Source organism: Pezoporus flaviventris, unplaced genomic scaffold (genome assembly GCF_033815535.1).
Source record: "Pezoporus flaviventris isolate CSIRO_AGI_PZ_B2104156 unplaced genomic scaffold, CSIRO_AGI_Pfla_v1 ptg000035l, whole genome shotgun sequence".
NCBI classification, from domain to species: domain Eukaryota; kingdom Metazoa; phylum Chordata; class Aves; order Psittaciformes; family Psittacidae; genus Pezoporus; species Pezoporus flaviventris.
In genome coordinates, this window is record NW_026892583.1 from 7,083,238 (window position 1) to 7,100,857 (window position 17,620).

General features: G+C 45.8%; 1 protein-coding gene across 5 annotated transcripts; it reads left to right on the forward strand.

The window, feature by feature from the left end:
• The first annotated feature begins 556 nt into the window (after positions 1–556).
• DACT1 (dishevelled binding antagonist of beta catenin 1) lies at positions 557–17,563 on the forward strand. 5 transcript variants are annotated; one of them, XM_061462434.1, is made up of 5 exons: positions 557–1,388; positions 1,920–2,101; positions 11,378–11,510; positions 13,116–13,271; positions 15,576–17,563. In XM_061462434.1, the coding sequence occupies exons 2-5, from the start codon at positions 2,069–2,071 to the stop codon at positions 17,432–17,434; spliced, it is 2,181 nt and encodes a 726-aa protein (XP_061318418.1). In that variant the 5' UTR covers positions 557–1,388; positions 1,920–2,068; the 3' UTR covers positions 17,435–17,563. The 5 variants fall into 5 exon arrangements, with proteins under 5 accessions (XP_061318418.1, XP_061318414.1, XP_061318416.1 ...); XM_061462430.1 differs by lacking the exons at positions 557–1,388; positions 1,920–2,101 and adding an exon at positions 8,813–9,228; XM_061462432.1 differs by lacking the exons at positions 557–1,388; positions 1,920–2,101 and adding an exon at positions 8,813–9,228 and having other exon boundaries at positions 15,690–17,563.
• The last annotated feature ends 57 nt before the right edge of the window (positions 17,564–17,620 follow it).

Sequence of the window (17,620 nt, forward strand, 5' to 3'; positions counted from 1 at the left end):
TTAAATTTTTGGAAGAGCAGCCAAATTGGAAGAGCTCTGCAAATCCTGCACAGTCCTAGGCTGAGCATCTGCAGGTGGTGAGTCAGATCCGCATCTCAGTTAGGTGGAGCTGGGGAAAGTATTATCAATTTAAACCTTGCACAGAAACATGGTTTAACAGCTCCCTGCCTGCAGTTCGATCTCTTTAATGAACATAAGCATAGATCAGAGTGAGGCGGAAGCTGAAAAACTGAGATCCCAATCCAAAACATGAATGTGCCAGCATTTGGGTGTGTAGGTCTGGAGCTGGAGTCTGACTCACTTGTAAATAGGGACACTTGGCAAAACATGGATCAAGGTTCAAATTCCTGTCCCTCCAAACCTGAATAAAGATTGAAGAAATTCTGGGAACTCAGTGTTTTGGTTCTGGGCCATCTACAAGGGGTGAAGTATGTGCTTAAGCGCTTTGTTGAATAGGAAGAGACTTGAGCATGTGCTTAACGTTATTAAGTGCTTAGCTGTTTTTTGTTGAATCAGGGCCGCTGGCTTTTAAAGTCAATACTAACCCCTTAGGCTGCATCTGAAAGGATTTGGAAAAGAAGTGGCATCCAGATACTGCTGGATGTTTGACTGCTCTGCATTCCTGCTTTGAAGGCTTGTTCCTCTGAACCTGCCCTCATTGCTATTCCAAATCAACTAAATGACTTGTCCCTGTCTACCAGGTGATTATGAAGCATGGGGAGTTATGGACATTTAACACATACTCTGGCACAACTCCTGGAGAAGTTCAGCTGTCCTGCAGTTTCCATCAGTGATCTTAAGGCAGCATAGCAGTACAGGATGTCAAAGTGTGATGCTGTTTTGCTGGCTCAACTGAAGAGGCACATTGCAGACCTTCTGATGTCCTCTTTTTGGCAGCTGCTGTGCTGCTCCTTGTAACCAGCTCCTCCTTGCTGTGAGAGCCCCTGAAGTCAGTTTGATTAAAAGGAAAGGGTGATCATGAGATGGCTCCCTGCGGATTGCAAGGGTTAGGAAGTGATCACAGGAACACAGCTGTCTGATCTGTCACCAACAGCAGGGAACAGAGTTGCTGCAGGCAGTGAACTTTTCAGCCAGCGTAAATGCTGCTGGGAAGGGGATGTCCCCGAAAGCCTGCAACAAGAGGATGGATATTAACCTCGCCCACTGAAATAGCATTAGTTTCACAAGAGCTGGAAATGGTAAGCAGCGCTTGAGAGAGATGAGACTCTGAAAGAAGTGGGGAAAATAGCAACTTTTCCTGCTTTACAGGTGAAAGATTGTCTGAGACCAGGATGAAAATAGATGGAAACCTTACGCACAGATGAAAGGCTTGAAATGAAATACATTATGCATGAGACTAGCAGTTGGAATCTGAGAGCCACTTGGAGGTAATCGTCTGAAAAGCAGGAACAGTTCTGGGCAACAATTTCAGCCTATTGCAGAGGCACCAAAATGGTTACCAGAAACCAGGTTTCCTTCTAAAGGAAAGACAAACTTAAAATCACAGGACTGGAGTGGGACTCTGCAGACAAACCAGCTGCAGCCCTCCCTCCCATGTGTCTTCTCCCGGGTCTGGAGGGACAGGCAGGCTGGCTGCTGAGTCGGTCTTGGGACAGGGCTGGCAGTGCTGTCCCATGACTACCAGTACCATATAAAAAAGAGGCTTTGATTTGCAATGATGACATCTTTTGAAACTAAATAACTTCCTCAGTGCTGCCTTGCTGTTGTAGGCTACTTTTCTTAAAGAACTAAATTAAATAAATGAATAAATGTTCCTGTCTGCACATCTGATGCTAATACCGGAAATGTTGATGCAAAGATGCAGCATGCCCTGAATCAACAGCTCAGCTGTGAGATTCAGATTAAAGTTTTGGGTCAATAATTTCTGGAAATCGAAATGCCATTCTTTTCTCTTGTAGGTTTTCAGATGCCTGGGTTGGTAGGAAATGTGTTCTTTCAGGAAAAAGCCTTCATTAAAGGAGTTCTTCATTAAAGAAGATTAAAAAGTAATATTTCTTCTTAAACCAACATTGATAAGAGGCTCAATACTCAAAAAAATGATGGGACAATGAAAACAGCAGAGATTCAGGTACCATTGCAGGTCAGTTTTCATTTGAATTTAAAGCCAGCTTTTCATGTGTGGCAGCGTCTCAGCTCAGGTTTTAGGTTAAGGCTCAGAGACTGACAGCAAGTCCCTCTGGAGCCCTATCTGTTCCAGTTCAGATCCTGCTGTTTATGTGTCGTGGGCTCCACGACTGCACAACTGACCTTCCAAGTTTTATGGGACTCACTGATGCAAAGCCTGGAGCCAGTGACACCTTCCTTCTTCAGGCACGTGCCTTAAGCAGCAAGAGGTCCGTGTTTGTTCTCCCTTTCTCCCTACCACAGTGGAAAGTGAATTATTTCAGGCAAAGAGATTTATGTTGCTTTTTTTGTTTTGTTTTGTTTTTTTTTTAGTGGCTCCTTGACCTGTTGTTATTATACACTAAGGAGACTCACTCCTGTTAACCTTCTGAGTATGGAAAACCAGCAGGGAGACAATGTGTGGAGATAAAGCTTAACATTTTAGGCTAAATTGTTAAATGCAAAATCAAGTTCTTAGATGCAAACGGGACGGTGAGATAGTGAAAGCAAAGTGATGCACTGAGGACCAATACAACCACAAGGTCTTTTGAGCCTTTTTTCTTTACATGTGATATCTCCTGGCTTAAAGGGAGAATCAAAAGGAATTGCAGCAAAAGTCATCGACAACAACTGCTTGCTGATGAGGGAGAAAGAAAGAAAAAAAACAAGATCAGAAAAAGTCACTTGGAGTAGTCCAGGTCTGACTTCATTTGAACAGCATCTGTGAGCCTGCAGAGGGAATGCAGTCCCCATCAGTCAGCATTAGAACATGATGTATTAGGTGATTTGCTAAAAAGCTGGTAAAGTTTCTTTATGTTGAACAATGAGGTGGGTAGCTTCAAGCTCTGCTTCTTGTCAGCTGTGAACATCATCAGCAATGCTGGTTTGTTTAAATCCATATTCCCCCTCCCCATGCTGTCCTTATCAGACCCTCTCTTATCCTTAAAACAGAGGTAAAAATGGACCTGATCTTGCCTTTCCACCTTTTCCATTCATTTCTCTCACAAGTCTTCTCTAATCTAGGAGCTTGAAGCAAGCCTGGCATCTCCTTTTCCAGTTTGACACCTGTCACAGGCAGTAGGCATTGCTGGAGCAGCACTGAGAGACCTTCGTGGGCTTGGGGCTCACCAGCCCCCCTGAGGTTCAGCATTGCTCTGTCTGCTTTGTCAAGCAGAAGAGGGTCTTTCATGGCCTTGAGGAACACCACACCTTTTAGGGCAGCACTGGGTGATTCAAAGTCATTCCTCTTCCTGATTCAACAGATGAGCTTCTGTCTGCAAAAACGAATGTCTTTGCATGGCTCAGAGTCTGACAGGAATGTCTGGAGAAGTTCTAATGTTGCTTCCTCACAAGCAGCTGTTATTTGCATCCTCTTCCATGGCCTCCTGCATGACTTCTTGTTTTTCAAACAGTCTATCCTTCCTTCCACGCTCCCCCTGGATGGAGCTTATTGCTGGAGGGTTTCCTGCTCTTGTCTCTTCATTCCTGTACATCTCTGCCTTATCAGTGTGCCAGAGCAACTGTTCATACTTAAAAGTGGATCACTGAAATATCTGGGTTAAGAAAAAGGAAAGAAAAGGTTATCTTTTTTTAACTCAAATCAGGGTAGCAATCAGTTTTCCAGCCACGGTCCCTGCACAGCTGATGGGGTGATGATCTGCATCAGAGGAAGAGCCAAATGTAGGAAATGCACAAACTAATAGTCAAAAGCAGGGAAAGGGACAGCATTGCTGTCCTCCCTGGTTCAGTGCATGTTACCCTCTTGCACATCAGATTGGGAGAGTTATTGTAGTGACCCCATAGGAAATATCTGTCCCTTCACCTGGCACATGGGCAGTGACACTGAGGGTGATGGAAAGTGGGACTGTGTCTTTTGATGGGAGACCACAGTCAGATGAGAGTAATGGGAAACTGGACCTTGAGGGACCTAATCAAGTTGTCAATGGTTTCTAATGTAGCAATCACATGCAATTGGGTGACATGGTTTAGTGTGAGGTGTCCCTGCCCATGGCATGGGGGTTGAAACTCGATGATCTTAAGGTCCTTTCCAACCCTAACTATTCTATGATTCTATGATTCACTGGCAGTTTTTGCCATAACAATACAAACATGGTAATGTTTTGACATGCTGGAATAGTGCTTGTCATCTGAATATTGTGAGGTTTTGTTAAAGATTCTATTCCACAGATAAGGAATTTGGCCTCTGAGTCTTATTGACAGCATGGAAATGTTCCAATGCTATATAAACACAAGGAAATAAATGTAGGCTGAAGAAGTCTGAGAAGAGTAAAATGCATCACAGGTATGCTGCAGTTACCTATCACCAGAGAAATTGGTTTTGTTTGACAAAAGATGGAAACACTGCCAGGATATTTTGTTTCAGTTTAGGTTATTTGCTAAATTGTTTGTGGTTAGTAATGAGCACAAGGTTCACTTGTAATAATAATGTAACCATGGTAATACAGTAACAAAAACCCAATGTCAGTCTGATTTGCTGATAAGATTTATACCCTATTATATTATCCAATGCAATTAAGAAATCCTTAGAAAATTAACATTAGAATAGATTAAAATAAAGTGTCAGAGGCATAGTGACAGCTGTGGGTCTTAACCATAGTCCCCAAGTGGATCTTTTGGGGTAACATATCACCCTTCCTCCAATGGGCTGTGTTACAATAAGCAAGGAAAGCAATTGCTTTCATTTTACAAACAGTGAACTGCAACGTTCCACAATTTCTGCAATTTCCTGCACTCATTTAAGTGTGACTGGTCAGAAATGAACCCAGGGGAAGTAACAAGTTAATTGGTCTCATTTAATCTAAAGTGATTTTAATAATCAGCAGAGTTGGGAGAAGGAAAAACAAATGTACGGATGGGAATATAGGGATTTGTTCCCTGTGGGAAGAGAATGAATGGTGAGATGGGGGTCAGAAACTCTTGCCCCTTAACTATGTATGTTGGATTCCCTTCCCATTATGCTAACCACTACTTTTTTAGGGCTCTTCTTACATCACCAGAGGCAGTCTTCTGCTCTTTCTTGTCTTGTAAGTTCCATGGGGCAGAAAGAATCTCTCTATTCCCTATGAATGAGTAGTGAAGGGAACAGAGTGTTTCCCACACCTAATAATATAATCATCAGAGTTGAGCCACGATAATCATAAAAGATGAGCCATTTCATAACCGCCTCTGTACCAGACAGAATTTCACCTCTCATAACATCCTAGCAACAGAGCTCCTCAATCATTGTCTCTTCTTTTTCCCTGCAGATAACTCCCTGCCTCCTCCCTTCCAATTTCTATGTTTGAGTTTAGGATGGGGAATCTGGGATTATTTGTTTTTAGAGAATTTCAGCTGATTACCCCAGTGAAGTAATAGCTTTACAAGGGAGTGTAAGAGCTGTTGCCACAAGCCAGGAGGGGAATGGAAGAGACTTAAACTCAGAGGTTTTAGACTCAGATACTTATTTATTTTTTCATGTCAGAGTCCTATTACGTAGCCCTTGCTAAGAGTTTAGAGTTGTTCGGTTTGCTGAGATAGGGGCCTCCACAGGTTGTCCAGTCATAGCTAATCTGGGCATTGGGACCTCCCTCTTATCTCACAGACAGGTTTTCACTAGGATGATCGACTGCAGTGTGACTGAGTCTTAGTCTCTTATTCCTTCTGTGCTTAAAATATGCTTTACTTGAAGATGATACCAAGCAGAAGCACCTTTTCTCCATATTCTCACCTTACTGTCCTCTTCTGGTTCTTTCATCTGTATTCCACCACCTATGGCCCGACTTTTTTCTTATGGATTCTTTATTTTGTTCTTTTCTGAGCAATGTCTTCCTGAGTAAATTAGAGAGACTGATTTTCTGATCATTCTCTTTGGTCTTTCTGCTGCCTTCAAACCCTGCTTTTCTGAGCTCTCTCTCCCTTGTCCCCATGACCTACACTGTGCTGAGCTGCATCCTGGTTCTGGAATAGTTTTCTGGAGCCCTCCCCTCACTCATGATGTCTTTGATCACACCTTGTTTTCCTTCTGTTATTCACATAATTTGACTTCTCTTGCTGGCTGCACTTGCATATCTTCTCCCATGCTGTCCAGCCACCTCATTCCTACTTCTTCTCTGGCACATTGTTACCCCTTCATCTATGGGGTTAAACCTGAGCTCCTTCAGATGCCCCTTCCCTTCCTCTTTGCTGATCCTAGGTGCACAGTGAGTCTGTTTCAGCCAAAGCTGCATTCTTCTCTCCATGTGAGGTAGGCAGTTGACTGTTTTGGCAGTTCCTGTGTTTCTTTTCCTTCCTGGAACTGATGCGCTGAAGGATGAACACAGAAATGTCATCAAGGAGTACAGGAGATGAGCAACATCTCATAGTCTTCAGAGTGGGAGAGATGACTTGGGAGGGAGGAACTGGACCAAAATCCATCACATGGTAAGTGGCAAAATAAATAAATCTCGACATTAAGGCAGATTTTTGTTGTTTTATTTTTGAAGCAACATCTACATTGCACAGTACACAGCAGCACAGAAACAGTTGAAATAGCTTTGCATAAATATTGCATGAAGCTTTGTGTACAAATGCATACAAGGCACAGAGGTACATGAAAATCTGGCTAAAAAGGGTGAAGGAAAAAGTGGGAGCTTTCTGCTTCCATACCTGGGGAGCTTCTAGTACCTGCTTGGGAATTTACCTCCACATTGCAACACCGCTTTCAGCATAAACATGTTGAGAAGGTGTTGTGTGCCAAGCTCCACACTGGAAAAAAAAGACTTAGAATAGGTTTTTAGGTCAACAGGGTGGCCATACGTTGTTGGGCAAGAGCTGAATCTATTTTTGGGCCTTTCATAGGCCCAGATACATATGATAAGTAAGGAGACAGTGGTTCAGTATGGGACTTGGGTTTTATTTCCAGTTTTGCTTAGCAACCTCCGTCATCTTTTGCCTTTGGAGCATCACTTGTCCTTTCAGTGTTTGTCAGCTCCTCCTGCGGCTGCAATTTCATGGTCTCTTGAATCTGGCAGGATGACATTGCTCCCCAGACAAGTGTCCCTGCCTTCTTGGGCTGCTTATTCCTATGATGCCTCTCTCCCCTCCCTATTTCTATGATGCCTCTCTCTCCTCCCTATTTCTGGCACATACATCTGCATCTCCACCCGCAGCTAGAAGAGCACAGCAGGCATGGATGTGCTGAGCAGTATGGCTCTGCCGAGGACCAGCCACCCATACTGCATGTATTTCAGAGGTGTTACTTTGGACTAGCTGTGCTCACAGACCTAATGTGGGAGGCTTTAGGTGTGCTCCCTTCTTCTCCTTTTGTTTTATCCCAGATAAATACAGTTAATTTGTTCTCAAATCCCTCTGCAAAGTGAATCACAGCAGGGTGAGCTGGAATGACCTAGAGAGTTGGTTCAAAAAGGCACTCCTAACCCAAACTAAAAATATTAACAGAGATGCACTGTGCTGACAGGGCTGTGTGGTGAACCAGCACTGGGAAGAGATCAAAAGCAAAAAAGCAATGGAGCTAGCTTTAGTTGCGACCATCCTCTGGGCTAATGCATGTGGCCTCATCTACATTTGGGCCAGTATTTGGGAGGGCCTGAGAGCTGGTTATAAATGGCAGGAGGAAAAGGGATCTCTTCTTTTTTGGAGAGTACATTGGTTTAGAAAGACTGTGAAATAATGATCTGTATCAGGTTCTTGGAACAAGGATCAACACCAACAACAGATAAAAGTAGGTGTAAGGCACACTGTATTGTCTACTGCAAACAGCATGGGAGTGGGGAGACAAATTTCATCTGAGACCTTTCAGGACCACAAACACTTCTAATCTTCTGAGGAATAGAGGGAGAATGGGGAAGAACATTTCATTGTGCTCATGTCAGTGAGAGCTGCTGTATGATGGACTCATATCTTTCCAAACAAACCCTGTATTGTGAAGGGCTCACTCAATGCTTTCTTCTTTCTCTTCCATTCTCTCCCCATCAGAACATCCCTGCAGTTCAGCTTTAGCTCTATTTTGATACTAACATTTTTCTGTTTTTCTTTGGCATCTGTGTATCCTCCTGCCCTCTTTTCCAATTGAAAGCCTAATTGCAGATCCCCTGCTGCAGTTAGTGTACATGCTGTACGAAGTTCACTTCATTTATGGCTTTTTTGGCTAGTCGACTCAAGCAGGCTTTGAAGCAACACCTTGCTAGTATGTTAATCCTTATGCCTTCGCCACGGTCAGCACCCTGGTGCAAGGACTGCCATGTTCTCCTCTGCTTCCACTTTTCCCTGTTCTCTCCTTACACCCTTACCCCTTCATGCCGGACTTTCCCCCCCCGCCCCGCCCCATTATTTATGGCCCCGTTTCGGACGTGTCGGGCTGTACAAGCAACACGACACCCCTGCGTGCTGCCGGCGGTCCCTGACTGCCGTGCGGGGCTGCTGAGGTTGTGGCTGGAGTTTTTGGAGAGGTCACTGGGTAGCACGCCCGCGTACCCCACCTTCCTGCACCCGGCCAGGCGCGGCGGGGGGACGACGAAGCGCGGAGTGGAAGAAGGAGGAGGGGAAGCAGAGCGAGTAGGAAGGCGACCGCGGGCGTGGAGCCGCCGGCGGGCGGGGAGGGGAGGGAAAGGAGGGGAGGGAAGGCGGGCGCGGGGCGGCGGTGGGCGGGCGCGGCAGCAGCCGGGGAGGGAGCCGGGCGCCCCGCGGCCCATTCGCGACCGGCGGCGGTGGCGGCAGCGCGGCGGTCGGAGGCGCTTGGCCCCCCGCGGGCAGGGCCTGTCAGCGCCGGCTGCCCCCTCCGCTGCGATGAAGGCGAGCCCGGCGGCAGCCGCCGCGGCGGCAGCGGGGCAGGCGGGAGGACCGCGGGAGCCCGATGCGCGCTGGCGGGAGAAGGGCGAAGCGGAGGCGGAGCGGCAGCGCACCCGGGAGCGGCTGGAGGCCACGCTGGCCGGGCTGGGCGAGCTGGAATACCTGAGGCAGCGGCAGGAGCTGCTGGTGAAGAGCCTCCTGCTGCGGCGTTCGGCGGGCGCGGGCGGGCGCGGGGAGCCGCCGGGCGAGGGGCCGCCGCCGCGCAGCCTGGAGGAGAAGTTCCTGGAGGAGAACATCCTCCTCCTGCGGCGGCAGCTGGTGAGCGGGGGGCGGTGCGGGGTGCCGGGGCTGCGGGGCGCAGGGCGGGCGCGCCTCGTCGCGGTGTCTTCCAGGCGGTGTGATCCGCGCGGGGACGGGGCCGCTCCCCGAGGGGTGCGTGCACATGCCGCTGTCACACCGGCACCGCGTCCCCGCCGCCCGCCTGCACGGTGCAGGTGAGGCGGCGGGGAGCGGCCGTTGCCCGGGGACGAGCCGCCGCGGGCTTGGGGGAAGCGGTGGCAAATCGGTGGCAGCCGGATTTTGCCGGCGTTTTGGTTGTGGCTTCGCAGCTCCCCGTCGGTTTCCAGAGCCAGGCCGGCGGCCCAACTTCCATTCAAGGCAAGAGAGGCACTGCCGTGTCCTTGAATGGAAGTTGGGAGCTCCTGGGTCGCGGCACCGAAAGCCCCGGCACGGGCACGATCCAGCCCCTAAAATAAGGGATGCTTTTGTTGAAGGACGCGCTTTGTAGCTGGTGTGGGAAGAGATGGAGAGCGGCATGAAGCGGCAGATCATTTTTCAATGAACATAGCGTACAGCTGTGCCTGGTGGTCTTTGTGCACGGCTCAGCATTTGCTTTCACGCAGGAAGAAGTTGGATTGCGTGATTTATTTGCTTGATTTCTCCCCCTTCCCCCCCCCCCTTTTTTTTTTTCCCCTCTCCTTGTTAGCCTTTTGGTTTAGTTAATTTAGGATTAGTTCCTTCTCGAAATTATAAGAATAAATGATTTTTCTGCTGAGAAGGGGCTGGGTGCCGACGAGCTGTAGTGAAGGACCAGGAGATCATTACTCAAAAAGATCCAACCCAACCCCCCTAAAACCTGGGGGTTGTGGTAGCACTTTAATTTGTGCACTTGACATTGTAGATTGGAACCAGATGGGGTGCTCGGAGGAGGAGGAGGGGGCACTGGTGGCAGTAGGTGGCGCGGTGAGTTACCGCTGGAACCCACCACCTCTGCCAGCCTGGCTTCCAGCAAGCTCTCCGGTCCCCCCCGAAATGTGGGAGAAGACCTGGGATCGCCCCTTTGGTTCTCCAAGGATGGTGTTAAATGCCAGCACATCTTAAAACAGTGTTGCTAATACTGTTAGCATTTGCTTTCCCTTTGCCCGAGGACTGGCCCACTGCAGGGGAAGGGTTGTCCTGGATTTAATGGGTTTAGAACCAGTCTGGTTACGAGCATCAAAACTCTTTGCAATGAGCATATCAGAGCACCGCTAGGCACTGATCGAATGATGCACTGACTAAAAAAAAAAGAGATAAACCTTCCTCCTGCTTCCCTCACTTTCCCCAAAGCCAGAACAATTAAAGTGTATGAAGCTACAGAGATGATGGATAAGCAACATTATAATACACACAGGGAAACTGATTGTGTTGACCGTGGGTTAATGAGTGCCTTACAGAATCATTTCTTATTGCTTATTTTATGTCATCAAATTACCTTCAGAAATAGTCTTAAAATTCATCTCAGAGCAATTTTATGCAATTATAATGGGTGAAGAGGAAGAATTACTCTTCCTTCCTGCTGCACGGCAAAACTAATAAATGGGCTGTGATCCCAGCCCTAGGAATCTTGCTGTCTGGTAGACTCTAAGCTTGTAATGTGCAGCAGAACAAGGCGGTTCCCACAGTACAGGCACTTGTTGGCAGAGCTGTTTCGTCTCATTGTGTGAGCAGATGTGATCTTTGACTAACATCACTGTGGTGATGAACATCCCCTATTACACTGGCAGTGCTGTCCTTTCACCCAAGTAGCCCGCTTCACATGCTCAGGCCTGGTTTGGCCATATCATATGATATAGCTTTGTTGTTACAGCTGTGATCCTGCAAAGGAGCGCTTTGCCAACACAAGTGTGTTGGTTTTTGTAAATTATGGAGCGTGCTCCTTATGTAGAACTGGCTGGAAAAGACTGCAATGAAGTGCCTGCATAATTCTTCAGTTAAGTATTTACCCAGAGCATTTGTCTAGAATTTTAGGGCTTTGTTCTGTTTTGGTTTTCTGTTTTGTTTCTTTTTTGTTTATTGGTTGTTTTTTTTAATAAAAGGATATTGTCAAAGTATTTCCACGATGCTCAGATGGAGAGGGCTGATCGGCTTTGGACTCCCTTCATGTCTGCCCCACTGATGGAGCTGATGGTTTTTGTCTTGTTTCCAGAACTGCTTGAGGAGGAGGGACGCTGGCCTATTAAATCAGTTACAAGAGCTGGATAAGCAAATAAGTGATCTCCGCCTGGACGTGGAAAAAACAACAGATGAACACCTTGAGACAGACAGTCGTCCAAGTTCAGGTAAGGCAGATATTCATGAAAATGGAGCCTCCCTTGGTACTTGGAATTAAACTGGCTGTAGTTTTCAGTATTACAACAGTAAACATCTGTTGCATGTTCACCTACTAGCAAAAATCACCTAACACTGGAAAGGCTGCTGTTTGTAGACAACATATTCAGAGGAGCACTTCAAGCTTAATTAGACTTTTAGTGTTTGGGATATGTTTTTTTCAAGGTCACTCACAAGTTAATTCAAAAAGTTCTAATTGTCCCGTGTATTAGGAAGGACGCTTCAGGGAAAATGATGAAAGGAAGCACCACCAGCAGGAGGAAGATGTCAAAATTGATCTTACAGCCAGAAAGAAACAGTGAATAAACAATTTGATCCCCCTATATTGAATTTCATCCCATTGTAATTGTGTTGAAGCCAGTAAATGGTATTTAACTATGGGGAACCTTTCCTAGAGGCATCCAGACTTGATCTGAAGACAGTAAAAAGTGGGGAATCCACCAACTTGCAATTGTTAAAACCATTGCTAATTTCTAGTCTGAATTTGACTTGTTCCAGCCATGATTTTTTTTATATGCTTTTCTCCCAGAAAGTAAGGTCTTTTTTGGTACCCAGCTTTTTCTCCTCTTCAAGGTGCTACAGAGTATAATTTCTGGCTTTTTTTAATGAGCTAAACAGATCAAGTTCATTAAGTCATTTGTTTCAAGGCATTTTTCCAAGCTCTTAAATAGCTTTGTGGCCGCTTTCCAATTTTTTAGCTTTGTTTTAAGCATGCTGGATTCAAGGACTAGGCACACCATTCCAATGTCTTTCTTACTAGTGCCATATAGACTGCTGAAGTAATTTCCCTGCTGCTATTCATTAGTCTCTTAGTACATCCAACAATCTCATTAAGTTTTTTTTGCCATATCATTAAGCTTGATTGAGCTGCTTTTCCATGCTGACTAAGTCCTTTCCAGGATTATTGTTTTTCAGGATGCATCCCCATTCTGTAGGCATGCCCTGCGTTCCTTATTCCTAAATGTACAATGTACATTTTGATTATGGTATGTCATAATTTTCTTGAGTAGTCCCAGTTTACCAGGAAATTAAATTTTTTGGGCCTACACATTATTTACCATTATTCTTCTTTTGTGTCATCCTCAAATACTGTATTTATCTCCAGAACTTTGAGGAAAATAATGGATAGCATTGGGTGCAACACTTGGGAAAAATTTTGTAGTCAAGTAGCTGGAGAGTCTGTCTTGGAAGTATAATACACTCTTAAATGAGTAGGCTGTCAGTCACAGCCTGGATCCTTTTTGCTAAAATCTGAAAACCCCTGTAGAGGTTAAAACCCCAGCCCCTGTAAAGGTTAAAAAAGAATTCAAAATTTCATATGCTAAGTAAAGTTCTGCTTTTTTACCTTTAAGTGCTTTCCTTTTAAACAGAATCCTTCATAGCAATAAGGATATTACTAAATCGTGCACTACTTTTTGGTGTGGCTGAATGAATACCCATTACTAATTGCAGTAGTGTAAGCCAACACAAATATGAGCTTAACTGCCTTTCTAAGGACACAAATGGTAACTTTGTGTAGACATAACTAATATAAATCCAAACTCTTACTTTTATAGGGTTTTATGAGCTGAGTGATGGAGCTTCTGGATCTCTCTCCAATTCATCTAACTCTGTCTTCAGTGAGTGTTTATCCAGTTGCCATTCTAGCACTTGCTTTTGCAGCCCTTTGGAGGCAACACTGCATATCTCAGATGGACGGCCTAAATCTGCAGGTATAGTAAAAGCAGGTTGAATACATTGTACTCCAGGAGGTGGCTTTGGCTTTGGAAATACTGCCTCAGGAGTATCTGGGTTGGATTAACCCTTCTTCCTTTCATTTGACGTATTATGCTCTGAAAAGATTTCAGTGTCTGTCATATACATGGGTCATGAGGCAGGACCGTTTGCCCTCTACTAGTCCAGTCTTACGTGTGAATATGGCACTAAACATCTGAAAATAACACAAAAATATGACAGCTGCTCTACCCAGTAGAGGGCAGTGGTACCTATACACATGAACATGTTAGTCAGCTGATTTCTTACAGTTCTCATGCTTTAGAAAAGCATTTCTAGTAAATAGCAATAAAGATAACTCATAGTGTCCTAATTAAAGTGACAAAGTAAGGGGCCGTTTAGGAGGTCAGGGTGCATGTCAATGTTCTTTTAGCAGTCACTTTGTCAGTTCTGATGGTCCTCAACCCCCAGGTGACCATGCTGAGGGGTGTCCTGCATTTATAGAGAATAAACAAATAGACATTGTGAGCAGGAAAAAATATTTTGTTTCTTTGGTCAAGAGCTATTGACTTTCCTTGGACACTAGGCTGAAGATATAGGCCTTAATGTGTGGGATTGTTAAATAGGAAGGCCTCCTCTGTCTGTTGTCCAGAAAGGACACTTCAGTAAGACTTTTGTGATCAATCCCTATTGGTTGCAGACGTTCAAAAGCCTTAGTTCATTCTGGCTTATAGAGGATGCTTCTAACCATAGTATTTCCAGTTTGCATTTTGCTCTTTAAGGTTAACTTATAGTGATTCGTTGTGAATCAAGGGCAAAATAACTCACGTTCTTCTAACTCTGAAGTGGGAGAATGCAGCCTGGGAAACATTCATTCTGAGAAGTCCTCTAAGTTATCCTTTGAGCAGCTTGAGGTAATCTAATGCTCCCCATTGTAAGGTGTATGTGATCTTCATAGGCCATACATATAAACATACACAAGGAATTCCAGCTGACTGCATTGCTGTTGTTTTTCTGTATACATCACAAATCCCTATAACTCTCATTATTCTCATATACTGTCTCACTTTTAGAGATGAGATTTCACAAGCTGGCATGTTTCAAAGAAGTGTCAACATTTTGTCAACATTTCCTGACCCTGACATACAATTTAGGAAACATGAGAAAGCTGTGTGATGATCTGGAGGAAGTTCATGCTCCTAACCTCCCTGTTCTCCCTCTCCTGCTCACACAGGAACATCACCTCTATCAGCTAATTTCAGCGACGTCTGTGAGACCTCTTTTGAAATAAGCCTTAGATAAGTGATGAGCACTGAGTATTTGAAGATGAATGCCCTGCCTGAAGTTTCTAGCCCAAGGGTAGAAAACAGGACTGACAGTGATCTAGAAGGATCATTTAGATTGTACCTCTACCCAAGAAGACAAGGGCAACATAAACTTAAGAAAATAATAATCTTAGGTCTTGGGTGCTTCAATTGAAGCTCTGCTCCGAAGGTCCCTTACCTCCTGAGTAAGCGCCTCAGCAATCAAATCTGACTCATGCGTCTTGAAACACGCTGGATTTCTCTTACAGAATTCTCTTTGCAAAGCGAAGGCTAGGATGTCAGCTGGATTGACCTGCATTCTTTGTACTTCTGAGGAAAGATGAGCCTGTTTCTCGTTTCTTAGCCTTTTATTGCTCAAAAGGAGCACCTGTTATTATTATTAGCCTTATTCTATCTATAAAATCATTCTGATGATAATAACAATAATACAATTAGTTCTGGATTTTTTCTGACCCACCATATGCTTGATAAAATCTGGAAGTGAAATTTGTCAATAATCTGAAAAAATTCATATTTTTTATGTTTGTCCTTGAGTTTAGCAAAATAAATTATAAAATTCATACATACTGAGGCTTGCAGTGAGTTTTGCAGGTGGATGTGTAACACATAAACATGAGACCCTTATAGACTTATGGTTGGCTTGAAAGTAAAATAGGAAGCTCTTAGCAACCTAGGCACAGGTTTGAACCAATGTAAATGTTCATTAGGGTTGTGATTTTTAATTTTTTTAACCATGTAGTCATATTGGAGGAAGTCTTACATAGACAGAATTAGAATGAGTCTCAGAGAAGAATAGCGCTGCTTTTATATTGCTTGAATAACATCCCTGTTGCGAGTTTTCTACCATTTGTATACTGCTGCTATAGTTAAAACATGGCATCGTATGTGTAGATGGGACCAACATCCTTGGTGACAGGTGAAAAACGTAGCAGAACTGTCCCTGGCAGGCTCTCTAAACATTTCTAAAATGCCTTTCAGATCTCATAGGCTGGATGGACTATAATAAGGAAGGCCAGAATGAGGACCAGCCTGCAGGCTCTGTCTGTTGCTCTTTATCCACACCGCACTCAAATTCCCTCGATGTCGTTGCAGATGTGCATCCGAAGTACCAGTGTGATTTGGTGTCTAAAAACGGGAGCGACGTCTACCGGTACCCCAGCCCCCTCCATGCGGTAGCTGTGCAGAGTCCCATGTTTCTTCTGCCCGTGACTGAAAACCCCCAGCGAGAAGAGGAGAGGTTTGATTGTGATATTAGCGACATTTGTGCCGGATCTGAAACAGACTCCGGAAAATCCGCCAATGCCTTTCTCTCACAGAGCTCCTGGCCAGTGCCATGCCCTTCCACCAGCAAGAGGATAGACAGTTACATCTTAAGCCTGGTTCAGAAAAAGACTCATGCGGTAAGGACTAACAAACCCAGGACAAGTCTCAACGCCGATCCCACCAAAGGGATCTTGAGGCATGGAAGCATGTGCGTCAGGCAGCCTGCCGGGCTGGTGCCTCATGGTAACATCATGAACCTGAAGAGCTCCAAGCAAGCAGGTTTGTCTTCTGGTGGGAGCACTGCTGTGGACCACACTGCACCTTCCCCATTAAAGCAGAGGCCGAAGGAGCTGGCTGGTGAGCAGCTGGAGAGTAGGAAGGCACCTTTGCCAGCATCTTTCCTTCCTGGCACAACAAGTGAACTTCAGAGCAAGCACCTACCACGGGGCGTCAAACCGGCACCTCCAGAGCACAACCGCAACGCAGTGGCCCCGGCCGGGGATGTCCCTAAGGAGAATGGCCAGGTCTTTGCAGCATCTCCCAAAGAGAGCCCAGGGAAGCCTGTGGTGCTGCAGCCAGAGAACAGGATCAGCCAGCCTCCCAAAAAAGTCCTGCTGAAGAGCAGCTTGCAGGCACCTCGCTCCTCATCACCTGCTGCTGAGGAGAGGCCGGCGCTTGATTTCAAAAGCGAGGGCTCTTCCTCCCAGAGCCTGGATGATGGGTTGCTGGTGAACGCCCAGTATATCCCGGCCCAGCAGCAAAGCATGAAGCTTCACAAAGGCACCCGAAATGTCAAGATTTTGAAAAGCTCCACGCTGAAACACAGACCCCACCTTGCCAATGGGCTGGAAAATGGTTCTCAGACCTTGAGGGAGAAAACCAAGCCAGTGGGCAAGAAGTGCCGCTTTCCTGAGGAGTTGGATACAAATAAGAAACTGAAAAAGCCCTCCTCGAGGGGGAAGAGAGGCAGTGGCTTGCAGCCGGAGTCAGGTCTACAGAGTCGGCAGGCTGGTCTGCACAGATCTGCCGTCCGATCTCATGGGCATGGCCGAGAGGTTGTGGTGGCCAAGCCTAAACACAAGCGGGCTGACTACCGCCGGTGGAAGTCATCGGCGGAGATTTCCTATGAGGAGGCCCTGCGGAGGGCGAGGAGGAACCGTCGGGATGGTGTGGGGGTCTACTCACAAGTTCCCCTGCCCTACGTCAGCCCATACGCTTACGTGGCCAGCGACTCGGAGTACTCAGCAGAGTGTGAGTCCTTGTTCCACTCCACCGTGGTGGACACGAGTGAGGATGAGCAGAGCAACTACACAACAAACTGCTTTGGAGACAGTGAGTCAAGCCTGAGTGAGGTGGAGTTTGTAGGCGAGAGCACAACCACCAGTGACTCTGATGAGAGCGGGGGCCTCATTTGGTCTCAGTTTGTCCAGACACTCCCCATCCAAACTGTCACAGCGCCAGAGCTGCATGAAAATGCAGCAAAAGCCTTTGTTAAAATCAAAGCCTCACATAACCTCAAGAAGAAAATCCTCCGCTTTCGGTCGGGCTCCCTGAAGCTCATGACAACTGTCTAGTGAAGGTGACTTGGTGGAATGTATCTGCTTCTGCTTTCTGAAGCAAGGTGCTTTTGTGTATATATTTCCACAGATTTTTCTCCTTTTTTTTTTTATATACAAATATTTAAAACTTAAGGTAAATTATGTCACTTGTCTTCAGAACTTGGGTGGATACTAGTGCCTTTTATGTGGAAATAAAAGACC

Bases quoted from the DNA above. Each gene is read 5' to 3' on its own strand.
- DACT1 (XM_061462430.1), top strand. From the start codon at position 8,908: ATGAAGGCGAGCCCGGCGGCAGCCGCCGCGGCGGCAGCGGGGCAGGCG. The intron at 11,511-13,115 runs GTAAGGCAGATA...TTACTTTTATAG, and splicing joins AGACAGTCGTCCAAGTTCAG to GGTTTTATGAGCTGAGTGAT. The intron at 13,272-15,575 runs GTATAGTAAAAG...AATGCCTTTCAG, and splicing joins TGGACGGCCTAAATCTGCAG to ATCTCATAGGCTGGATGGAC.